The 26,442-nt window shown below is 44.5% G+C and overlaps 1 protein-coding gene across 1 annotated transcript in view; it reads left to right on the top strand.

The window, feature by feature from the left end:
• LOC110491843 (uncharacterized) overlaps window positions 1-26,442 on the top strand; it is a 95,533-nt gene that overhangs the window by 2,043 nt on the left and 67,048 nt on the right. Inside the window, exons 3-18 of the mRNA XM_090201592.1 lie at window positions 103-158; window positions 487-706; window positions 4,613-4,806; window positions 7,311-7,487; window positions 8,596-8,787; window positions 9,881-9,999; window positions 10,626-10,812; window positions 10,950-11,149; window positions 11,365-11,509; window positions 11,647-11,940; window positions 12,062-12,161; window positions 12,293-12,499; window positions 19,486-19,626; window positions 20,069-20,247; window positions 21,402-21,610; window positions 22,175-22,319. Coding sequence (XP_090057718.1) covers window positions 103-158; window positions 487-706; window positions 4,613-4,806; window positions 7,311-7,487; window positions 8,596-8,787; window positions 9,881-9,999; window positions 10,626-10,812; window positions 10,950-11,149; window positions 11,365-11,509; window positions 11,647-11,940; window positions 12,062-12,161; window positions 12,293-12,499; window positions 19,486-19,626; window positions 20,069-20,247; window positions 21,402-21,610; window positions 22,175-22,319 — 2,765 coding nt within the window. The remainder of the gene's footprint in view (window positions 1-102; window positions 159-486; window positions 707-4,612; window positions 4,807-7,310; window positions 7,488-8,595; window positions 8,788-9,880; window positions 10,000-10,625; window positions 10,813-10,949; window positions 11,150-11,364; window positions 11,510-11,646; window positions 11,941-12,061; window positions 12,162-12,292; window positions 12,500-19,485; window positions 19,627-20,068; window positions 20,248-21,401; window positions 21,611-22,174; window positions 22,320-26,442) is intronic.

Here is a 26,442-nt window from a genome sequence, read left to right as displayed (position 1 = left end):
TTTATATGGCTGTGTGTGTCATAACAGGCTGTGTGTGTGTGTGTGTGTGTAACATGAGAAAATGATCCTGGCCACTCTAACACCTTTCTTTTGTTTGGGCAGCCTATTGACGCAGTAGAGATTCATAGCCCCAGTCTTGTGGAGACAATAGAGGACAGGTATGGGACTCCTTAGGTAAAATATCTGCAAAAATAACAAGTCACAAGCTGTCACTCAGACACCTGACACAAAATAATTGGGTGAAATAAAGCACACAAAAAAACATCGAGGTGCAGGACAGGTGTCAATTCCTTTAGGATGGCAATGGACATTTAATGTTTTGGAAAATAATGAACAAGCAGCCAAACTTTGTAGAAATAAATTTGGGGTGAACTTCTGTTCAACAGCAACATCTCAAGTGTATAGGTATTGTGTGGTGGGGGGGGGGGGGGGTATTGTGATGTTTGTGCCTCTTAATTGCACCTGAGGGCTGGAATGTACTTGTAGCAGGTGGCTGGCACTCTACAGATTCAGACTGCAGTTGCGCTGCTTCAGGACATGGGACCATCAGTGGAGGTCACACACACGGGCCAGACTCCAGCACCGGAGACACATCCTGAGGACCGGCCTCTCTGCCCTGAGGTGGGCTGTGGTGACCCGACGTGCCCAGACAGACACCCTTGCCAGGAGGACGGATGCCCTGACCCTCGCCCACTGTTTCCATCGGGTCAGCGATGATACTCAGCCTGGGTGCCTGTCTGTTTCTGCTCTCTTGCCAACTCCTTCAATTGTATGCCGATTCCATAAGGAGTTGGCAAGAGAGCAGAAACAGACTGGCACCCAGACTAATAATTACTAGGTCCAGAGGGTTTTCCACACCATGCAACCTAATCAGGAAAAACTCCTAGCCATAACTATAACTAGGACCCAGAGTTATTCCTGGTCATGTCACATGGTCACGATGAACTCCTGGCCCTATGAAGAGTGCATGGTGTTTATGTTGAGATTCACACTAGGCCTTAGACTTTACATTGTATGAGGGTAAGACACCCCATCCACCACCAATGTAACAGAGGACAATGTGCTGTTGTTGCCGGGGCAGAATGTCTGTCTGGTGTTTTCTCAGATGTTCACACAGCAGAGCTAAATAACAAATATGACATGTCTTCTGAGGACATATTGCTCAACTCCATGTTACATGGAAACTAACCTCGTCCCCAGGCTCTACCGCAGAGTGCCAGCTGGCAGACCAGATTGCATGGAAACAAACTTTGGCTATTATCTGGGACTATCCTTAATGTATGCTTGTATGAGAATATTCATTTATCATAACTGACATACAGTGGATTTGGAAAGTATTCAGACCTTGACTTTTTCCACATTTAGTTACTTTACAGCCTTATTATAAAATTGATTAAATAAAAAACTCACTCTACACACTACCATGATGACAAAGCGAAACAGGTTTATTAAAAATATAAAACAGAAATACCTTATTTACATAAGTATTCAGACCCTTTGCTATGAGACACAAAATTGAGCTCAGGTGCATCCTGTTTCCATTTATCATCCTTGAGATGTTTCTACAACTTGGAGTTCACCTGTGGTATATTCAATTGATTGGACAAGGCACACCCCTGATTTGGAAAGGCACACCCCTGTCTATATAAGGTCCCACAGTTGACAGTGCATGTCAGAGCAAAAGCCAAGCAATGAGGTCGAAGGAATTGTACGTAGAACTCCGAGGCAGGATTATGTCGGCACAGATCCAGGGAAGGATACCAAAAAATGTCTGAAACATTGAAGTTCCCCAATAACACAGTGGCCTCCATCATTCTTAAATGGAAGAGGTTTGGAACCACCAAGACTCTTTTTAGAGCTGGCCGTCCGGCCAAACTGAGCAATCGGGGGAGAAGGACCTTGGCCAGGGAGGTGACCAAGAACCCGATGGTCACTGACAGTGCTCCAGAGTTCCTCTGTGGAGATAGGAGAACCTTCCAGAAGGACAACAATCTCTGCAGCGCTCTACCAATCAGGCCTTTATGGTAGCGGGTCCAGACGCAAGCCACTCCTCAGTAAAAGGCACATGACAGCCCGCTTGGAGTTTTCCAAAAGGCACCTAAAGGACTCAGACCATGAGAAACAAGATTCTCTGGTCTGATTAAAGCAAGATTGAACTCTTTGGCCCAAATGCCAAGCATCACCTCTGGAGGAAACCTGGCACCATCCCTACGGTGAAGCATGGTGGTGGCAGCATCATACTGTGGGGATGTTTTTAAGTGGCAGGGACTGGAAGACTAGTCAGGAGATGAACTTAGCAAAGTACAGAGAGATCCTTGATGACAACCTCCCCCAGAGTGCTCAGGTCCTCAGACTGAGGCGAAGGTTCACTTTCCAACAGGACAACAACCCTAAGCACACAGCCAAGACAACGCAGGAGTGGCTTCGGGACAAGTCTCTGAATGTCCTTGAGTGTCCTAGCTGCAGCCTGGACTTATTAAACCCGACCAAACATCTCTTGAGAGACCTGAAAATAACTGTGCATTAACGCTCCCCATCCAACCTGACAAAGCTTGAAAGGATCTGCAGAGAAGAATGGGAGAAACTCCCCAAATACAGGTGTGTAGCGACCTACCCAAGAAGACTCTAGGCTGTAATTGCTTCCAAAGGTGCTTCAGCAAAGTACTGAGTAAAGGGTCCGATTTTATTGATATATATATATATATATATATATATATACAGTGCCTTGCGAAATTATTTGGCCCCCTTGAACTTTGCGACCTTTTGCCACATTTCAGGCTTCAAGCATAAAGATATAAAACTGTATTTTTTTGTGAAGAATCAACAACAAGTGGGACACAATCATGAAGTGGAACGACATTTATTGGCTATTTCAAACTTTTTTAACAAATCAAAAACTGAAAAATTGGGCGTGCAAAATTATTCAGCCCCCTTAAGTTAGTACTTTGTAGCGCCACCTTTTGCTGCGATTACAGCTGTAAGTCGCTTGGGGTATGTCTCTATCAGTTTTGCACATTGAGAGACTGACATTTTTTCCCATTCCTCCTTGCAAAACAGCTCGAGCTCAGTGAGGTTGGCTGGAGAGCATTTGTGAACAGCAGTTTTCAGTTCTTTCCACAGATTCTCGATTGGATTCAGGTCTGGACTTTGACTTGGCCATTCTAACACCTGGATATGTTTATTTTTGAACCATTCCATTGTAGATTTTGCTTTATGTTTTGGATCATTGTCTTGTTGGAAGACAAATCTCCGTCCCAGTCTCAGGTCTTTTGCAGACTCCATCAGGTTTTCTTCCAGAATGGTCCTGTATTTGGCTCCATCCATCTTCCCATCAATTTTAACCATCTTCCCTGTCCCTGCTGAAGAAAAGCAGGCCCAAACCATGATGCTGCCACCACCATGTTTGACAGTGGGGATGGTGTGTTCAGCTGTGTTGCTTTTACGCCAAACATAACGTTTTGCATTGTTGCCAAAAAGTTCAATTTTGGTTTCATCTGACCAGAGCACCTTCTTCCACATGTTTGGTGTGTCTCCCAGGTGGCTTGTGGCAAACTTTAAACAACACTTTTTATGGATATCTTTAAGAAATGGCTTTCTTCTTGCCACGCTTCCATAAAGGCCAGATTTGTGCAATATACGACTGATTGTTGTCCTATGGACAGAGTCTCCCACCTCAGCTGTAGATCTCTGCAGTTCATCCAGAGTGATCATGGGCCTCTTGGCTGCATCTCTGATCAGTCTTCTCCTTGTATGAGCTGAAAGTTTAGAGGGACGGCCAGGTCTTGGTAGATTTGCAGTGGTCTGATACTCCTTCCATTTCAATATTATCGCTTGCACAGTGCTCCTTGGGATGTTTAAAGCTTGGGAAATCTTTTTGTATCCAAATCCGGCTTTAAACTTCTCCACAACAGTATCTCGGACCTGCCTGGTGTGTTCCTTGTTCTTCATGATGCTCTCTGCGCTTTTAACGGACCTCTGAGACTATCACAGTGCAGGTGCATTTATACGGAGACTTGATTACACACAGGTGGATTGTATTTATCATCATTAGTCATTTAGGTCAACATTGGATCATTCAGAGATCATCACTGAACTTCTGGAGAGAGTTTGCTGCACTGAAAGTAAAGGGGCTGAATAATTTTGCACGCCCAATTTTTCAGTTTTTGATTTGTTAAAACAGTTTGAAATATCCAATAAATGTCGTTCCACTTCATGATTGTGTCCCACTTGTTGTTGATTCTTCACAAAAAAATACAGTTTTATATCTTTATGTTTGAAGCCCGAAATGTGGCAGAAGGTCGCAAAGTTCAAGGGGGCCGAATACTTTCGCAAGGCACTGTATATTATATTTTTTTTATACATTTGCAAAAATGTCTGAACCTGTTTTTGCTTTGTCATTGTGAGGTATTTTATGTAGATTGAGTGGGGAAAAAAACAATTGAATACATTTTTGAATATGGCTGTAACATTTTTCTGGGGGAAATGGCAAGAGTTCTGAATACTTTCCGAATGCACTGTATGTGTAATGTGTGCTACGAACAACATACAGAAATGTAATCTTCATGAACATCCAGCTTATTCAAACGGCTAGTTATTCCTCTCCTTCTAACAGTGGAGGAGGTGTGTGGGACAGATGCGTTGTCTCAACGTGAGCCCTGGCTCTGTGCGGGGTGACATTGGGGTCGTGTGCCTGCTGAGGAGACTGACCCAGCCCAGCAACACCCTGGTCCTGAGGACGGCCTACTGTGCCTGGAGGAGCCACATCCAGGGCATGCAGCTCGGCAGGGCATCGCTCATACACTACCAGTAAGACAGACAGACACACAACCATCCACTGGGCACAGATGTCAGTTCAACGTCTGGTTTTGATTTACATTTGGTTGATTTGTCAACTAATGTGAATTCGACAACAAATTCCCTTATGTCCTTTACTTTTCCCATGTAAAATACCCATGAGCACCAACATGTGAAGTTCATAGGAGCACATCAAATTTGGTGTCAAATTAAAGCGGAGTTTATATTTTTTATAAATTAAGGCATATCAATTTTTCAACAATATTCCTTCCTAAAATGTGGAATAAGCAAAGGTTTTTCTTCTGGTTAAACAGATGGAAAAGAGGTCTTGGGAAACATCTACCAGTAAAAGTGTTAAGGTATTAGAAATTAATCAAAACACAATATTATTGAAGTTAAAGACCATTGCCAACTAATATAAACATTTATATTTGTCTGATAAATTACTAAAATCTAATATTTAATTTTGCTGAAATTATTTGCCTTCTATAAGAAATATTGCCTAGTGTCTTGTCATTCTGTTACCAAAAACCCACATATCTTGAAGATATTTTCTAATTTCTCTCTCATGAGGAGGGAGGATATTAATGACAAGTACAATAATTTACTAATTGGTTAGTGTTTTTACTGATAACAATTTTGTTTATGATTTCTTGAGTGATTAAAACGTGTCACAGTTGCAAAATCCTTAACAAAATGCTGAAAAATATGTATTAGAATGACTCCAATTGAATTGGCAAAAAGGGGAAATGATAGTAGTCACAAACCACAGTTGGGTCACCTGCTACTGTCCTCCCTTCCATTGGTATACTGTTATGTGCAGTTCATAGTGTCTCCTGCTACTGTCCTCCCTTCCATTGGTATACTGTCATGTTCAGTTCATAGTGTCTCCTGCTACTGTCCTCCCTTCCATTGGTATACTGTCATGTTCAGCTCTGTCTCCTGCTACTGTCCTCCCTTCCACTGGCGTACTGTTATGTTCAGCTCATAGTGTCTCCTGCTACTGTCCTCCCTTCCATTGGTATACTGTCATGTTCAGCTCTGTCTCCTGCTACTGTCCTCCCTTCCATTGGTATACTGTTATGTTCAGCTCATAATTGTGAAGCAGTCTGGACAACCCATTCCTCTCTCTCTCCGGTTAATGTCTCCTCTCCTGTCTCTTACCAACACCTATCCATTAGCCCCCTCTTTTCATTTACTGTAACCACTGCTTTCTCAACCACTGAGCACTGGTCGTTGAAATGTAGATATCTGCTTCACAAGTTTGGACAGTACAGTAAAGTATAGGTCAGTACTGTACTGTAGTTTAGTACATCACATTACTATGCAGAACAGTAGAGCACACTAGAGTAGAGTGCAGTATAATGTACTGTATTGTGCTTTACTGTAATGTCCAATACTTGTGAAACAGACATCTATGATCGGTTCAGATTAGGTCCGGTCCATAGAGCCCTGCACAGGTGTGAATTTTAAGCCCCACCCGTGCCCGTGACGTTCAGGCCCTACCCTATTGCTTCTGACAAGTTTAAGGCCCGGCCCGAAACCCCTAATCAGAAATAACTTCCTCTGTTAGTAAATCCATGATCTGCTCCTCTCTGTCTGTCACTCGCTCCCCGCGCGCAGCTCGCTCTGCGGATGGCCGCTCCGAGTGTCCATGGCAACAGCTCTGATTTGGGACATGAGAGAGCTGTTAGCTACTTTGTCACTCGAAACTCCGACAAAACTTAACATAATTATTTTCTGTTAAATAATCTCTCCTGTTTTATATTTGAGAACGTTGAAGCACTTCTGACAATTTTATAATCTTAGTTAGATATGACTGTACTGCGCAGCAGAGCACGAGCAAATGGCTCAGCTTCAAAATGTTAATGATGGATTTTGTGATATCCGAGCCCATCCCATACCGTAGTTATTGATGAAAAGCATGCATTACATGGCCCTAACCCGATGTATAATGTTGGGGCCTGTCGGGCTCGGGTCGGGTGGCAAAGCTCTTCCGGGCTGTAACCAAAATTACATTTTAACTTAAGGTGTCATATCATAACTGACAACCCATTCTTTCTGCAGACTTCTTTGAATCTTAATTTAGAATAGATTTAAGAGTTTTTTTTGACATCTTGGTCACCCCAAAAATATTTTACCTCCATTCTGTTATGAAACTATATCTGCGCTGTTCTTCAAGTAAATGTGTTTGTCAAATTGTCGGTGGAATGTGTTGAAAGTAGTCCATGTTTATAGAAATGTATGGTTTAACTTTGCAATCCATGGTTTTTGTTTGGCATACATTTTATGGTGAAAAATCGGAGTCTCATCGTCATTTTATTACCATGAAATGGCCCACAATTGACCTCTGTATCTAGGACAATGTCACTCGGCTATGAATGGGAACGATGCCCTACAGCAATGCACCCCTAAACACGTGAACAAAACACGTGAACTGAATGCACAAGCATCTGTAATAATAACCTCAAAGAGTTGGGCCCTGTAACATTTTTTCTGTGTTCATCCCCTACCAGTCTGACTCTGCTGTGTAAGCACTGGCTGGTGTGGAGGCAGGCTGGTGTGAGGCTGCAGGTGTGGGCGCTGCAAGCCCAGAGGGCAGCCCTCCACTGGGACCACAGGCAGCAGAGTCGGGCCTACGCCTTGTGGAGAGCTGCCTGGGTCACGGCACGTCTGGCCACTGAACAGCACAGGTAAAGGGACAGTTATTGATAGTAGTTTGTGTAAGTATTCCATGCTGACCAAACTGCTTGCATAACGTGTGCGAGCATTACAAAATAAATGTACACAAACCATGTTATTCAATCATTGCATCTAAACTGCTCGCGATCGTCTGCGTTGCCAGGGGCTAAAATAGGTGGTTCTATTTGTGATGCAAGTACCCCCTCTCCCACTTGGTTATTAGGAGCATATACCCGCGTGGTTGATTGAAAGATGAACTGAGGTCCACACTCCAGTCCAGTTGGTGGTGATAATGCACTTTAAAGTTAGTTGCCAACCGCCATATAAAGTCCAAAGTAAGAGAGATTACTAGAAACTAACTTGGTTTACCCTTTTATCTGTGGATGAATTGTCAGAGTAGAGGACCTACGTCCTCTACGTTTCAAACAACCCAATATTTTTATCCCAGGATAAATTAGCTAGCAACAGCAAGTTAGCTAGCTAAATTGCCATGAATGTTGAATGCTTTTCGACCTGTCCCCAAATTAATATAGTTAGTTCAGAGTTCGTTTTGATATTTCAACCTGAGTGTCCTGATCACGTCTGTGGATGGACAAAATCTACATGCACACGATGGTGGACGCGCGCACGCCCGGTCTAGTCAGCATGTTAGGCCTAGATTCAATCAGATCAAACTTGTAAACATGGCTGCATGGGATCTCTCTTAATGCCACTCCGTGCAGCCAATGGCAATGCCCGCTTTAGGTATAATGCCAGGAGCCGCTTGTGGATTTGACAGCTCTAACGCAGTTCCACCTCAGAAACCGCCAAAACAACCGCTATGCAGATGTCGGCTAATTGGATCTGATTTTAATAGAGCCCTTAGTGGATCCTGAGGGGATACAGTTGTATATATTCCAACTTCAATCCCATGGCACTGTGTGGTCATCTTCTCTGAGTTTAGCCTAGTGTTGTTGTCTGTTCAGGAGGATACAATGTTCATGTAGAAATGTTTTGTGTAGATCAGGTATGAGTGTTTGTCAAGTAAAACTGTGAGTCATGTCAGCTCTACACATTATATTTCTAACTGCAACGATAAGAACATTCCGTTAAATTGAACACACCCCTGCTCTTACACAGGGCGTCCTGCCTAGCTGCAGCCTGGAGTGTGTGGGCGGCCCGGGCTACACAGAGGGAGGAGGAGCGACCTGCTAGGGCCAATCAGAGTGCTGGCTTCCACAGGAGGAGCCTACTGCAGCACAGCCTTCTGCTGTGGCTAGAGAGAGCAGAGCAGAGAAGACGACAGAGGGATAGGCTGCAACGCATCGTCAGGTCATAACCCTACTAGTGCGGCCAAATAGTGATTGCCATAGGGTTATGTTACAGTTGTGATGGTCTTGTAGTCACTAAATTGCCTTGCTACAATGGACCAGGAGACAAACTGAAATTCAGTTTATTTTCAAATGGAAATGGCCCATTAACATTCTATGAGGATCTTTCAGTTTGTCCTCAACTGATATACTGAACAAAAATATAAACGCAACAATTCATGATTTCACTGAGTTACATTTCATATAAGGACATCAGTCAATTGAAATAAATTCATTAGGCCCTAATCTATGGATTTCACAGCACTGGGCAGGGTCGCAGCCGTGTGTGGGCCTGGGAGGACATAGCCCACCCTCTGGGGAGCCAGGCCCAGCCAATCAGAATGAGTTTTCCCCCACAAAAGGGCTTTATTACAGACATAAATAATCCTCAGTTTCATCAGCTGTCCGGGGGGGCTGGTCTCAGACGATCCCGCAGGTGAAGAAGCCAGATGTAGAGGTCCTGGCGTTGGTATACATGGTCTACATGGTCTGTCAGGCTGATTGGACGTACTGCCAAATTCTTTAAAACAACATTGGAGGTGGTTTATGGTAGAGAAATGAACATTCAATTCTCTGCCAACAGCTCTGGTTGACATTCCTGCAATCATCATACCAATTGCACGCTCCCTCAACTTGAGACATGTGTGACAACTGCATATTTTAGTGGCCTTTTATGATCATGCTGTTTAATCAACTTCTTATGCCACACCTGTCAGGTGAATTAATTATATTGGCAAAGGAGAAATGCTCACTATCATGGATGTAAACAAATTTGTGCACAAAATTTGAGAGAAAAGCTTTTTCTGGGATCTTTAATTTCAGCTCATGAAACATGGGACCAACACTTTACATGTTGCATTGATATTTTTGTTCAGTAATTGATCCTATCCTTCTATGTATAGGATTGACATTTGAATACCTCAAACTCAACAATATTAGCACACACTGTACAGATCCAAGAATAATGATCTCATCTCTCCCTCCTGCTTTCTTTCTCCCTCCCCCTCTCTCTGTCGGTCTGTCTCCATATGACTACCACACATACATGCACACAGGAGGGTTGCCCAGCGCTGGCGCGAGCACACACACGGAGCCCGGTTGCAGCGCGTGTGTGTCGAGGCCGAACAGGTGCTCTCCAGACAAATTTTAGCAGGCAAGTGGTGTGTGTGTGCCAGTGAGCCCTCCTCTTAAGTCGTACCCTGACTTCAAACAAACACACGACAGCCTTGTATATATCCAAGTCCCAACTCTCACACTGACTGGCATAGTGCCTCCCTCTACCTCTACAACATGGCGATTATCTTCTCCTGCTAGACCAGTGGTTCCAGCACATGGGGTCAGGTTTTTATCTTCAAATGGGTATAGAATACAACATGTTAGTGTCTACTAATGGCCTTTTACCCTATTAGAATGAGCTTTCATGTCATTGTGTTGGGACAGCCTTCGGGACCTAAAATTGAGTGAATATGAACAGTCTTAACTGGGGAATATCATTTTTCCAAGTTGTGTCCCCTGCATTTTCTAGTGTGAATTTGGGGTTGTGTGCAAAAAAGGTTTGGAAACGCCTGTGCTAAACAGCTGGCATTCACACATTAAATAGTTCCTTTTGATATGTGCTAGCTAGTAGTGCCAGAGCTGTCGGTCTGTTTTCCTCGTCGAGTCTTTGGGTTTCAAACCTGTCTGGCGCTAGCATGCACTGGCTTGCACGGAAGTGACACAATTTTGGGCCAGCGGCTAATGAAGTGTCTATTAGAGTCATTGGGATGATGAATGTCTTTTGGCCTCATCTCCTCTCACCAGTGGCCTTTGGGAGGTGGCACCAGGAGTTTGCCCGGGCAGACTGCGGGCACAGACTGGTGCAGAGGTGGCACCACCTGCTGGAGTGGAGGAGGCTGCAGGAGGCGTTTACATCCTGGAACCGCAGGGTCCTGGTCAGGAGAGGGGCCCTAGAGATACAGGAGAGAAGGCAACGGGCACAGCTCTCACAGTCAGTCTATGGAGCACAGATAAATAGACAAATGATATCATATGAAATGTCTCCATTTTGACTCAAGTGTGCTCCAGTTAGTTTTGAGTGTGCCTTCAGAGTTTAACATTGATCAACATTGTTTGACCCCATCTCAGCATCCTGCGTGGCTGGCGGGGTGTGGCCGAGCGAAGGGCGGCGTGCGTGTGTTACTGCAGCGAGAGGAATGATCGGATGGCCGCACACACCCTGCAGAGCTGGAGGAGAGCCACAGCGCTACGGTCCCGACACACACGCCTCCTCACACACCTGCTGGAGAGGAGGAGGACACAGGCGCTGACCCTAGGGACACTGACAGGTTGGCCTGGCGTCTTAACTTCAATGAAACCTTCTGTCATTCACTTCTTCTTTCCCATAAATCCTCCAGGGAACCCTCAATGCTCGGCGAGCTACTGGGTGTACAGGCTTTAAGCTCCAGAGCAGGACTGCAGCAAAAGCCTGTACGCCCGGCAGTTCTTCATGAATTCCATGGCTGTTAAAGTGCAAATGTGTGCTAAATCTCACATGTTGTAGGGAATATGAGGCCGAGTGAGGCGGTGACGCCAAGGTTGTATGGTGGTGCCAGGCTCATCACATTGGAGGAGTTGTGTGACAACCTGCAGCTCCAGGCAAGCCTTCACTCCTGGAGGAGGGAGAAGAGCAAGCTCCAGCTAGCCAGGTAGCTATCACCACACTGCTGCTCTCTCATCTTGGACTCTTTCCCTCCCCCCCCCCCCTTTTCACTTACTTGCTTTGGAGTATACTTAAACTGCTCTGTCTCCACTTTCCATCCCTCTCACTCCCCACCTGTCTCAGACTGTACTGTGTGGCCCGGGCAAGGGTGCAGGTGAGATTGGCGCTGCAGCGTTGGCATGAGCTGGCGTGGGATTCCCAGGCCTGCAGGGTGCACAGGTTCAGGACTAGACTGGCAGCGCTGGAATCCTCTTCCTCTGGGTTTGGCAGCACCTCTCCCCTCTCCCTGAAGCTTGCTGTGGCAGAGCATAACATCAGCACGGAGCTCAGCGATTGGTCAAACAGCTCCTCTTCAGCACAGATGGACAGAGGACGCCCCCTACTGGCCTCATCCCCATTGGAAAGTCTCAAGACCTGGTCAGTCTGTTGAATATACACACACACACTGTTTGAAAGGGAGGTGGTGAGTGTTAGAGTATGACTGATGCAAACATTGTGTAACCCTGCTTCAAGGCCTTTTGCTCTCTTCTCCACAAAGCTTCCAGGTCGAGAACCATGTTGATTTTGCAGAGGGTGACCTAACCTTCTGCCTCTCGCATCAAAGTCTCCCAGATCACAAGAGCTCACCCAGATTAAAGGTATTTCATCCTGCGTTTGTATAATCTCCACACATTCTTGCATCCTTTATCAAAACATACAATATTGCCAAAAGTTTAAAATAATATCCATATTCTCTCTACACCCCTTACCTCCCATCTCTCTTTGTCAGGGTGTCATGAGGAGTGTGGTGGGCCGGATGCTACGTCCCTCCCTCAGTGTGGCCTTCTCTCAGTGGAGGGACTATGTCAGAGTCGGCAGGGAGCAGCGACGCCTCATGGGCCTGATGGCAGATGTCCGCAGACGGGCCATGCTTGGCACCGCCCTCAGCCTGTGGAGGAGACACACCCAGAGCCTCAGCACCGCAGCCATACAGATGGTCAGTATTATAGCATTAATATTAAGCCTTATTCTACCAGGGAGGCTGAAATTAGCTCCCTACCCTTTCCTCTTTTGATGTTTTTACATTTTGTAAGGGTACCGTACACGATTTAGCTGTCTCAGACAAGTTTGAGATCGGAGACAAAATCCCCATGTCGTTGCCTACTCGGGGCGCGCGGCCGTCACCGACGCTTGTTTAATGTGAACCGGTCAGAGACGCAGTCTGAGGGCTACCTCTCCCATATTTGAGCCGTCCCGGACATCATGATATTTTCAAAAATGTTGGATTTTTATCAGCACAAAATCTCCAATGCTCTTGTAGTGTGAGATGTGCAACGACAAGCTTTGAGAATGGTGATCTGCAATCGCCAATGACGTTGTTTCGCATCACCCAGAATGTGTAGACTCTTGAGCAGGAGCGATGTCTACTACTTGCCTACTAGTATGAATTTGTAATTGCCTTTAATCAAAGCATCAAATCGTTACAGCTCTGAAGTTCACAAGCAATGCTATTCAATTCAACATTTATTGGCTAGGTATTTCAACTCTGTATGGCAAGCGTGAATGTCTGACTGAAAATGTTTCATGAGGCTGCTTTGAGCCACAGCTCGTTCTAGCTACACAATCTAATCACATAATTGTTTTTGCGTGGTGGTATCGAGAATGATCACGGCCAAGTGAAGAATCTTGTGTGTGACGTCCCCGTCTGTGCCGCATCGTTTCGGTTGTGCACCACTACGTTTGCAAGACAAAAAAGTACAGGAAAGATGGTTGTTTAATGTGAGAGGCTCAGCGATGTTAATATTTTGAAAGACGTGTCGTGCCCACCCAGCATAAGGGGTGTAGTGCCCACCCAGCATAAGGGGTGTAGTGCCCACCCAGCATAAGGGGTGTAGTGCCCACCCAGCATAAGGGGTGTAGTGCCCACCCAGCATAAGGGGTGTAGTGTCCACCCAGCATAAGGGGTGTAGTGCCCACCCAGCATAAGGGGTGTAGTGTCCACCCAGCATAAGGGGTGTAGTGTCCACCCAGCATAAGGGGTGTAGTGTCCACCCAGCATAAGGGGTGTAGTGTCCACCCAGCATAAGGGGTGTAGTGTCCACCCCAGTGTCCACCCAGCATAAGGGGTGTAGTGGTGGAGCTTCCTTCATATTCGAATCAAATTGTATTGGTGGCGTACACATCTTTTTTTGTTGTAGGTGTATCGAATTGCTTATGTTACTAGCTCCAACAGTGCAGTAATACCTATAAGGCTGCATTGAGACAATGACCCAAGCCCAGCTCAGTTAATGCCTACCATTGTGTCGCTGAGTTGTCCGTAATGCTTCAGAAAATGTACATCCCTGGGGCAATGGTAGACACAATGTAAGTGTGAGTAACCTAGTTCATGTCCCTCTAACTGCCTCTGCTGATCCTACAGCTATTGTATGCATTAATCGTGTGCATATGAACCAGAATTATACTGTTAGCATTGTAGCTGTGTGCAGCTCACCCTGCAATAACATAAATAACATGAGCATGTTATGTTCTGCTAACCTTCCCAGTAAAGCAATGAAAACAAGCAAGCATCCCAGGTGATAAAAAATAGCTCACATTAAGAAACAAGGTTCAAGAAATCAATAAAACTTGCTAGTAACAGGTGACATTCATATTCTATCTCTGAAACTGACTTCGATAATAACTTTGATACAGTGGTAGCAATACATGATAACATCTACAGAAAAGACAGAAATGCCAATGGTGTTGCTGTTTATATTCAGAACCACATTCCTGTAAATCCTAGAGAGGATCTAATGTTAAGTATTGTTGATGTAATATGGCTACAGGTTTTGCCTCAATTAAAGCCCATTCTTGTGGGAAGCTGATCACATCTTTACTAATGCTGAAGAAATTTGCTTTAAAGCAGCATCCAAATCCATAGGATGTAGTGATGACAATATAATAGCCATATCTAGGAAATCCAAAGTTCCAATGGCTGGGCCTATTATAGTGAATAAGGTCATACAATACGGTTTTTGTAGTGATTCTGATGTTGATGATGTAAAGAATATGTGTTGGTCAGTGGTGTGTAATGAGGAGCAACCAGACGCTGCACTTGACACATTTATGAAATTGCTTATCCCAGTTACTAATAAGCAATGCAACCATTAAGAAAAGTACTGTAAAAACATGAATCCCCGTGGATGAGGAATTGAAAAATGGTATGGTTGAGCAAAAAAAAGCAAAAGGAATGGCAAATAAGACTGGCTCAACCGATTAGTAAACATACTGCTAATTTAACAATCCTGTGACTAAACTGAATAAAAACAAGAAAGTATAATATGAAACAAACATGAATGATAGTTCAAAGGTTTTGTGCACCTTACACCTTACATGCAAAAAGGCACTCAGCTCCATCATTCATTGAATCGGATGGCTCATTCATCACAAAACACACTGATATTGCCAATTACTTTTATGATTTTTGTTCATTGGCAAGATTAGCAAACTTATGCATGACATGCCAGCAACAAACGGTGACACTTCACATCCAAGTATAAATTATGAAAGACTGGTATTGTAATTTTTAATTCCATATAGTGTGGAAGAGGTGAAAAAAATGGTCTATCAACAATGACAAGCCAACGGGGTCTGACAACCTGAATGGAAAATGACTGAGGATAATAGCGGATGATATTGCCACTCCTATTTGCCATATCTTCAATCTAAACCTACTAGAAAGTGTGTGCCCTCAGGCCTAGAGGGAAGCTAAAGTAATTCCGATACCCAAGAACAGTATAGCCAGCCCCCTTTACTGGCTCAAATAGCCAACCAATCAGCCTTTTACCAACAGTTTAATAAAGTTTTGGAAAATACAATGCTATTTTACTGTAAACAAATTGACAACCAACTTTCAGCATGCTTGTAGGGAAGGACTACTGTTCAGTCGTGTGGTCAGGTGCCACAGAGGGTCCTCGGAAAATTACAACTGTCTTAGAACAGGTCAGCACGGCTGGCCCTGAAATGAACACGAGAGCTAATGTTAACAATATTCATGTCAATCTCTCATGGCTCAAAGTGGAGGAGAGATTGACTTCATCACTACTTGTTTTTGTAAGAAGTATTGACATGTTGAATGCACCGAGCTGTCTGTCTAAACTACTAGCACACAGCTCGGACACCCAGACATGCCACAAGAGGTCTCTTCACTGTCCCCAAGTTCAGAACAGACTATGGGAGGTGCACAGTACTACATAGAGCCATGGAACTCTATTCCACATCAGGTAACTGATGCAGCAGTAGAATCAGATTTAAAAAACAGATAAAAATACACCTTATTGAACAGCGGGGACTGTGAAGAGACACACACAGGCACAGACACATTCTTACACAACACATAAGACACACGTACACACAGATTTTGTATTGTAGATATGTGGTAGTAGAGTAGTGGCCTGAGGGAACACACTTAATGTGTTGTGAAAAATGTAATATTTTTAATTGTATACAACTTAATGTTGCTGGACCTCAGGAAGAGTAATGGGGATCCTTAATAAATACAAATACTTAACAATAACAATACACACACATTCCCCAAAATAAAGGAATGAAGAAATATAGAATTATTAGAGCGATGTCAAGGATCCGGAATATAAATGTATATGATGGTGTATATTGACATTATGGACAGCATAAGAATAGAAAGGTGTGTACAGCAGAAGTTATAAAGGATGAACCTTGATTAGAATACAGTATATACATATGGAGTGGGTAAAACGGTATGTAAACATTATTAATGTGCAGTGTTTGACTATGTACATAGGCCAGCAGTCTCTAAGATGTAGGGTTGAGTACCGGGTGGTAGCCGGATAGTAACAGTGACTAAAGTTCAGAGAGGGGTACTGGGCGGAGGCCGGCTAGTGGTGAAGTCTGGAGATATAAGCTGTTTTTCAGTCTCTCGGTCCCAGCTTTGATGCACCTGTATCGTCTCCGCCCTCTAGATGGTATCAGGGTGAACAGGCCATGGCTCGGGTGGCTGAAGTTCTTGATAATGTTGTTGTCTGTGTGGATGGACCATTTCAGGTTGTCCGTGACGTGCACGCCGAGGAACTTAAGCTTTTCACCCTCTCCACTGTGGGCCCGTCTATGTGGATGGGGGTATGCTCCCTCGGCTGTCTCCTGAAGTTCACGATCAGCGTAGCTATTCCCTCCAAGGCAATCAAACAAGCTAAGCGTCAGTATAGAGACAAAGTAGAGTCACAATTCAACGGCTCAGACACAAGAGGTATGTGGCAGGGTCTACAGTCAATCACGGATTAAAAAAAGAAAACCAGCCCCGTCTCGGACCAGGATGTCTTGCTCCCAGGCAGACTAAATAACTTTTTTGCCCGCTTTGAGGACAATACAGTGCCACTGACACAGCCTGCAACCAAAACCTGCGGACTCTCCTTCACTGCAGCCGACGTGAGTAAAACATTTAAACGTGTTAACCCTTGCAAGGCTGCAGGCCCAGACGGCATCCCCAGCCGCGCCCTCAGAGCATGCGCAGACCAGCTGGCTGGTGTGTTTACGGACATATTCAATCAATCCTTATCCTAGTCTGCTGTTCCCACATGCTTCAAGAGGGCCAAAATTGTCCCTGTTCCCAAGAAAGCTAAGGTAACTGAGCTAAACGATCCAATTTGCTTACCGCCCAAATAGATCCACAGACGATGCAATCCCAACCACACTGCACACTGCCCTAACCCATCTGGACAAGAGGAATACCTATGTGAGAATGCTGTTCATCGACTACAGCTCAGCATTTAACACCATAGTACCCTCCAAACTCGTCATCAAGCTCGAGACCCGGGGTCTCGACCCCGCCCTGTGCAATTGGGTACTGGACTTCCTGACGATCCGCCCCCAGGTGGTGAGGGTAGGTAACAACATCTCCACGCCGCTGATCCTCAACACTGGGGCCCCACAAGGGTGCGTTCTGAGCCCTCTCCTGTACTCCCTGTTCACCCACGACTGCGTGGCCATGCACGCCTCCAACTCAATCATCAAGTTTGCGAACGACACTACAGTGGTAGGCTTGATTACCAACAACGACGAGACAGCCTACAGAGAGGAGGTGAGGGCCCTCGGAATGTGGTGTCGGGAAAATAACCTCACACTCAAAGTCAACAAAACAAAGGAGATGATTGTGGACTTCAGGAAACAGCAGAGGGAGCACCCCCCTATCCACATCGATGGGACAGTAGTGGAGAGGGTAGTAAGTTTTAAGTTCCTCGATGTACACATCACGGACAAACTGAATTGGTCCACCCACACAGACAGCGTCGTGAAGAAGGCGCAGCAGCGCCTCTTCAACCTCAGGAGGCTGAAGAAATTTGGCTTGTCACCAAAAGCACTCACAAACTTCTACAGATGCACAATCGAGAGCATCCTGTCGGGCTGTATCACCGCCTGGTACAGCAACTGCTCCGCCCACAACCGTAAGGCTCTCCAGAGGGTAGTGAGGTCTGCACAACACATCACCGGGGGCAAACTACCTACCCTCCAGGACACCTACACCACCCGATGTCACAGGAAGGCCATAAAGATCATCAAGGACAACAACCACCCGAGCCACTGCCTGTTCACCCCGCTATCATCCAGAAGGCGAGGTCAGTACAGGTGCATTAAAGCAGGGACCGAGAGACTGAAAAACAGCTTCTATCTCAAGGCCATCCGACTGTTAAACAGCCACCACTAACATTGAGTGGCTGCTGCCAACATACTGACTCAACTCCAGCCACTTTAATAATGTGAATTGATGTAAAATATATCACTAGCCACTTTAAACAATGCTACTTAATATAATGTTTAGATACCCTACATTACTCATCTCATATGTACAGTGGGGCAAAAAAGTATTTAGTCAGCCACCAATTGTGTAAGTTCTCCCACTTAAAAAGATGAGAGAGGCCTGTAATTTTCATCATAGGTACACTTCAACAATGACAGACAAAATGAGAAATCCAGAAAATCACATTGTAGGATTTTTAATGAATTTATTTGCAAATTATGGTGGAAAATGAGTATTCCCCCCTCTGTTAGAGCGCTATTCAAGTTGTAGTGGGTCTAGGGCAAGTGCCAAACTCATTCCATAGAGGGCCGAGTGTCTGCGGGTTTTCGCTTCTCCCTTGGACTTGATTGATGAATTAAGGTCACTAATTAGTTAAGAACTCCCACTAAGGCGTTACCCCTATCCTGGTTGTCTAGGTCTTAAAACCTGCAGACACTAGGCCCTCCATAGAATGAGTTTGACATCCCTGGTCAAGGGTGTCGGGTAAGGTGGAGGTGATATGATCCTTAACTAGCCTCTCAAAGCACTTCATGTTGATGGAAGTGAGTGCTACGGCGCGATAGTCAGTTACCTTCGCTTTCTTGGGTACAGGAACAACGGTGGACATCTTGAAGCAAGTGGGGAAAACCGACTTGGATAGGGCAAGATTGAATATGTCCGTAAACACTCCAGCTTGCTAGTCTGCACATGCTCTGAGGACAGGGCTACGGATGCCGTCTAGGCCGGCAGCCTTGCAAGGGTTAACACGCTTAAGTGTCTTACTCACGTCAGCCACAGAGAACGAGAGCTCAGTCCTTGTGAGTGGCGGTGGCCCGCAACGGCGGCATTGTTTTCCTCGAAGCGGGCACAGAAGGTATAAGAAGCTTGTCCGGGAGCAAGGCGTCAGTGTCCACTACGTGGCTGGTTTTCCCCTTTTTATAATCTGTGATTATCTGGAGTCCTTGCGTCTTGTGACTGAGCCGTTGAATTGCGACTCCACTTTGTCTCTGTACTGATGTTTTGCCGGTTTGATTGCCTTACGAAGGGCATATTGCTTCCATCTAACAGATCTGCCAACATCGAAGGGATAGGACAAACTGGAAGGGATAGGAAGTGGATTTGGATCGGCTGAAAGTCAACATGTGTGCCAGTATTCTCGGTCACCTGTCTCATGTACTCCCTGCTTCACACAGGAAACTGCAATTCTGACTTTCTCTGTGGCTCACTGGAAAAGGGTGGTCGCTCAAAGGTCAAAGGTCACCCTGCAGAGGATGGCCGACGACTTCCACACCACGGCAGTCCTCAGGAGCTGCTTCTTAACATGGGAGAAAAAGGTAGGGAGTCGAAGCACAACTGCCTCTCATCCAAGTGTGCACTTGTACACTACCCTCAAGGAATTTACTGGTGTAGGGAATATGATGGAAATCCCATCAGTCCATGCTTACACCAATCCAATGCTGGTATATAACCATACCTTCAAGTATCATTTTTTTAAGGTAGTTAAAATGTTCACTTTGGGGAGAAGGGGGCAAGTGGGCTAGAGTGAGATATACATTTTCATAATTTACTTTTCTTCGTCCAGTGACATCCAAAAATGCAGACCAGTAGTGAGCATAAACACAACCAATCATTTCTCAGCTAGGAAAAAAATACAAATGTTGGAACATTTTTACTCACATGGATTTATCCTCCAATAATTTCTAAAAACATTTCTTAATAAGGGTAGCCCTTCTGCTAATGGTATTATGGGTTAATAACATCCTCTCTCTCTCTTAGCGGACGTTGATTAGAGTAAGGCCAGACCCGGAGGCCCGGGCCCAGCTGGTGAAGAGGGCGGTGTGGCTGCGGAGGAGAGGAGAGAGACAGAGGACCCACAGCACCTTCACCCTCTGGACAGCACGCCTCAGACAAAGCCAGGCCGTCACCGCCTTCTACACACACACCACACTCACCAGGTTGTGTGACAGAGAATATATATACACTGCTCAAAAAAATAAAGGGAACACTAAAATAACACATCCTAGATCTGAATGAATGAAATATTCTTATTAAATACTTTTCTTTACATAGTTGAATGTGCTGAACACAAAATCACAAATTATCAATGGAAATCAAATGTATCAACCCATGGAGGTCTGGATTTGGAGTCACACTCAAAATTAAAGTGGAAAACCACACTACAGGCTGATCCAACTTTGATGTAATATCCTTAAAACAAGTCAAAATGAGGCTCAGTAGTGTGTGTGGCCTCCACGTGCCTGTATGACCTCCCTACAACGCCTGGGCATGCTCCTGATGAGGTGGCGGATGGTCTCCTGAGGGATCACCTCCCAGACCTGGACTAAAGCATCCGCCAACTCCTGGACAGTCTGTGGTCCCCCACCTGTGGAGGTCGGGCCCTCATACCACCCTCATGGAGTCTGTTTCCGTTTGAGCAGACACATGCACATTTGTGGCCTACTGGAGGTCATTTTGCAGGGCTCTGGCAGTGCTCCTCCTTACACAAAGGCGGAGGTAGCAGTCCTGCTGGGTTGTTGCCCTCCTACAGCCTCCTCCACGTCTCCTGATGTACTGGCCTGTCTCCTGGTAGCGCCTCCATGCTCTGGACACTACGCTGACACTACGCTGACAGACACAGCAACCCTTCTTGCCACAGCTCGCATTGATGTGCCATCCTGGATGAGCTGCACTACCTGAGCCACTTGTGTGGGTTGTAGACTCTGTCTCATGCTACCACTACAGTGAAAGCACTGCCAGCATTCAAAAGTGACCAAAACATCAGCCAGGAAGCATAGCTATATATATATATATATATATTTATTGTTTGTATAAAAAAAAAATATATAAAGAAATATAAATATATATATATTTATATATATTTTTTTACAAACAAAACATTATTTTCAAAGGTATAGGGGATGAAGAGAAATACAGGCACTGCTGTAGATGCTCCTGTAGTTTCATTAGCAAAGTTGACCGCATAGGGCATTTTGTTTAAGTTTCACTTCTCCTATGTGGGATTTTATTGGATGTGTGCACATTACTTACCATAGGATTTCTCCTGACCAGTACCAAATCCCTTCTTTCCCTTCCCTACATGTTTGTGTAGGGTGTTTACGGCGTGGGAGCAATGTGTCCACTCCCAGAGGGAGATGAGCGCTCTAGCCTGGGCCCACCTCCACCAGAGGCTGCTTGGCCAAGCCCTGGCCCACTGGAGGGGGTCTGCCACCCGCAGCCTTGAGTTCCGCAGGAGAGGCCAGGAGAGACTGGCGCTGGGGGCCAGACAGAATCTGCAGCGCTGGAGAGATCATACCCACAGTGGGTCTCGCTTAGTAATCCAGGGGCCTGTTCAGGGGGATATAACGTTCCAGAGCATTCAAATCGAAATGTATTGAGTAGGAATAATTCATGTCTGTCAGATATAATAGAGAATCTTGTCAGCTCTTCATTCTATTTCAACAAATGCGTTTACATTTCTCTGAATACACCCATTTTTCCTGGTCGATTCCTGGTAGAGAGTGAATGCACACTTTTGTTCTAGCCCAGCCCTAACACACCGGAGTCAACTGACCCACTAACCACCAAGCCCTTGATCAGTTGTTCTGTTAGGGCTTGGCTATAACAAAACTGTAACCACTGGGTGTCCCCCAGGAATGGGTTGAGAAACACTGTTGTATCAGCCACTGTACAAGGGGGGATAGTTTTACAAGCAACTCCACTTTTCAAACATGCCATACACTTCATGTAAGCAAAATATACACTTGGAACAGAACTTGGCATTGCCACATTATATCCCCAGTGCAGTCAATTTAGTTTATCCTGTGTTTTGTATCATTATTGTACAGCAGCTGATGAAACTAACACTGTGTGGTTTCTCCAAAGGGATGTGTGAGCTGAGACAGCTACTGGGTCAGTATGTGGAGAGTGAGAGAAGGGCAGCGAAGAGGAGAGCTCTACACACCTGGGTCCAGGCCACTGTGAATGTCAGGAAAGCCCAAGACGTACACCAGCAGGCTTTCATGAGCAGGTCAGTGGCAGTTGGGGACATGTTCAATCTGCAATGTAACTGAACCTTTCACTGCAGGGGCCCGGGGCACTTATTTATAAAGTGTCTCAGAGTAGGAGTGATCACCGTGTATGATCATATCAATATTGCAGTCTACTTTTAGCTGTTTGTATGGTAAGGTATGTGATCGGGCTGTGACGGTCATGTAATTTTGGATCAGTAATTTGCCAGCCAAATGGCGGTCTCTGTAATAACTGTTTAAATAGCCCCACAAAAAGGGTGTTGCCTGTGCTGCTTCTGCACCTTTCTGTGTGTCTGTGGAAAAGTTAAAGAATACTTTACCCATTTTTCACTAAATTAAATATTGGTTTAATTATACCTACAGAACATGTTTGGTCAAATCTTGATTAATCTTCCCATCTTTCCTATCCAACCCCAATGACAATCATATTTTCCATCAATATGCAAATAGCCTTTGCACTTGCATGTCTCACTGTAAACCAGTGGTAGTCAGGGCCTCATTACTGACGGGCCCTCAACCTATTATTATTTCTGATGGGAAGGCCTCCAACGAAAACTTACTTCGGGACCCAAAAGGCTAAAGCTGGCCATGCTCAGATAGCATATGAACATGATATAAGCCATGGCGAAATGTGAAGAGAAGCAGGAAATTTGCTTTAAAACTGGAAAAACTTTCTTCATGGCAAAATGTGTCAAATATAAGTTATCAATGTTAGTAATTCCGTAGCTCGCAAGCGGCTCTCAGGAACATAATTGTGACCTTGTGAAAATGAAACATTTTAGTAGAGGTCCTCGCCCAGGGGCTCATAATATTTGTGGGTCCATGACATTAAAAAGTTTGAAAACCTCCGTGTTAAAACACCTTGCAGAAACTTTCTAAACCGCGCAAATGCCTGGCCGTCCTGACTTGCAAGGTTTTTATAGTCAACTGAAACAAATCATGAAAAACCATTTAAACTTAAATAAAATAATGAATATACCATACTGAAACTAACTAAAATAAAAATCCATCATGAAATATCTTTAGCAAAAATCTAAGTTTTTCAAGCTTTTTGGGGGTTTTCAAGCTACTGAATGTGGTGAGTAAATGCTGCCAGGAAATGTCATGTTTCAAAAAGCTTAGCTAGTTAAGGATTGTGATGCACAAGCTAACAGGGAAAAAAACTTCTAAGTAGCTAACTTGATTCGGTCACACTATTTGGAAAGTCCCATATAGATGATCTGTAAAAAAAAAAAAAAAGGGCTTTATATATAAATGTGATTGATTGTCACAATTGCAGGCACCATAGTTTCTCTCTGTGGGCATGTAATATTAAAACATTGGCGGATTTTACACACATAACTAAACTTTTCACAGTAGCTGGACAAAGACCCAATTTAAAGGGAAAGAATGTCCACTCACCGTTCTACTGCTCCCAAATAGGCCTGTTTTCTGAACATATTTGGAACCATCTTACAGTTAACATCGCAGTCACACATCTCCAGAAGTTCCATTGCATGCACTCTATGGACGTTGCAGCCTTAACCAGGAAGTTGAATCATTCTAATAAGATTGGTTGTAATCAAATTAAATGGAAAAACAAGCAGTTGCTTTTTAAACAGCAATAAATACATGTAATGATGTCATTAAATCAGCAAGATAAGAAGACAGGCATTGCTGTTGAACCAGCCTTCGTTATAGTAGGCCGAAGGGTTTTGAACATATGAAATGGAAAACAAGCAGTTGTTGCAGATAACTAAATACCAGGTTCACCGGTATTCACCAATGTTCTCATCTCTCGTTTCATTATGGGCATGGACACGTAGCCAACATGTGTCAGCTCGGTTCACCAGTATTCACCAATGTTCTCATCTCTCGTTTCATTATGGGCATGGACACGTAGCCAACATGTGTCAGCTCGGTTCACCAGTATTCACCAATGTTCTCATCTCTCGTTTCATTATGGGCATGGACACGTAGCCAACATGTGTCAGCTCAGTTCACCGGTATTCACCAATGTTCTCTTCTCTCGTTTCATTATGGGCATGGACACGTAGCCAACATGTCAGCTCAGTTTTACTCCTCTCAAACTTTATATTTTAATAGCTTTGGTGATTGAGTTATTTCCAAATCAGTCTCAGGAGCCAAACCCTTACTTGACAGTCTTGACTACGCTATTGCATTGGACAGGACAAAAAAAAGCCTTAATTGAGAGGGGAGGCTGTGCTGGTTTTTACCCCCCCAAAAACATGTTTCTAAATACCGAGTATACATGCACCAAAAGCACATTAGGCTATTAATTTTCATATGGGCAGTGTGTGTTACGGCTGGATTTGCTGAGTTTCCGTTGTCAACATTCATGCCATAACCAACTGCGTTACTGCTAAAACCAGCTTTTGGTTGGTCTTAAATATCCCTAACAGCGCTGCGGATCATGTTTAAGGACACACCTAAAATATTTCCACCCCTCCCATCTGAGCGCAAGCGTGCGGATTATAAAACAGGTACATTGCTGAACCTGGCGTTACATGCTGACCAGACCACTCGCATGATGATTTTGCCACCCACACCAGACGCGATCAAGGACACTCAGGTTGAAATATCAAAATTAACTTGCAAGTGTCACAAATAGAGTCAAGTTCCATTTTAGCACCTGGCAACGCAGACGTGCCCGAGCAGTGTGGGTGCAATGATTGAATAACATGTATGTGTACATTTATTTTGCAACGCTTGTGGTGTGGTCAGCATGTACAGCGTGCATGTTGATTTTGTCCACCCACACCAGACATGATCAGAACTCGCAGGTTGAAATATCAAAACGAACTTTGAACTAACTATATTAATTTGGGGACACGTGGAAAAGCATTAAACATTTATGGCAATTAAGCTTAATAGCTCATTTGTCCTGGGATATAAACATTGGGTTGTTATTTTACATGAAATGTACAAGGTCCTCTACTCCGACAATTCATCCACAGATAAAAGGGTAAACCAAGTTAGTTTCTAGTAATCTCTCTTCCTTTGGACTTTATATGGCGGTTGGCAACCTACTTTAAGGTGCATTACCACCATCAACTGGACTGGAGTGTGGCCCTCAGTTCATCTTTCAATCAACCACGTGGGTATATGCTCGTAATAACCAATGAGGAGATGGAAGAGGCGGGACTTACAGCGTGTCACAAATAGAACCAAGTTCTATTTTAGCGCCTGGCTACGCAGAAGTGCGCGAGCAATGATTGAATAATATGTATGTGTACATTTATTTTGCAACGCGAGCGGTGTGGCCAGCATGTTAGGGATGGAAAATGCCAGTGCGCTAGTTTTTTAAATGACGAAATTGCAAACTAACGTGCATTTGACACTAGCGCCGCCTTAAATCCAGACGACGATAGAGCCTTTACTGTGCACTGTTTTAATTCCTATTAGTAAAGATTTGACTTGACTTTTAAAATCTACTACCTTTTTAATGTGGCATACCGGTGAGCAGAACCATTTTAATCTTATTGTCAAACAAGTCAATTCAAAGGCGTTGTACACTACCTGCCCACTAAAATACTTCCAGCATCCAACAGCACACCAGCCACTTGATGAAAGAAAAAAGACATCCAATAGAAAAACACCAGAAAGTGTAATGGGATTTGGCGATTGAGACACTTGTAACCTGGCTTGAGGCCCTTCATAACAGCATTTTGGGGTGGCAGGTAGCCTGGTGGTTAGAGCGTTGGGCCAGTAACCGAAAGGTTGCTGGATTGAATCCCCGAGCTGACATGGTAAAAATCTGTCGTTCTGCCCCTGAACAAGGAACTTAAACCACTGTTCCCCGGGAGGCCCTGATTGTAAATAAGAATTTAATAAGAAAAATGTTGCTTCAAGGACCGTACCGGCTCACTTTCGATCCTGCACCTACGCTAATCAAAAGGGACATAGAATGATTCCATTGTGGCATTGGAGTCATGAAAAATGACCCATCATTATGTATTACTGCCTCTCAGTTCAAAGAAGTGACATACCAAAAAACAAACATCCAAATGTCTCCTGCCTTCCACACATGCTGTCTGCCCCCAACACTAAAACATATAAAAACAATATTTTTATATGACTGAAACTAAATAAAAATGGAAAAACAAACATAAATATAAAAAC

This window comes from Oncorhynchus mykiss, chromosome 16, assembly GCF_057628025.1.
Source record: "Oncorhynchus mykiss isolate SJ-2025 chromosome 16, ASM5762802v1, whole genome shotgun sequence".
Lineage (NCBI taxonomy): Eukaryota > Metazoa > Chordata > Actinopteri > Salmoniformes > Salmonidae > Oncorhynchus > Oncorhynchus mykiss.
The sequence above is the reverse complement of the archived record's forward strand: the minus strand, read 5'-3'. Positions and strand labels throughout refer to the sequence as shown.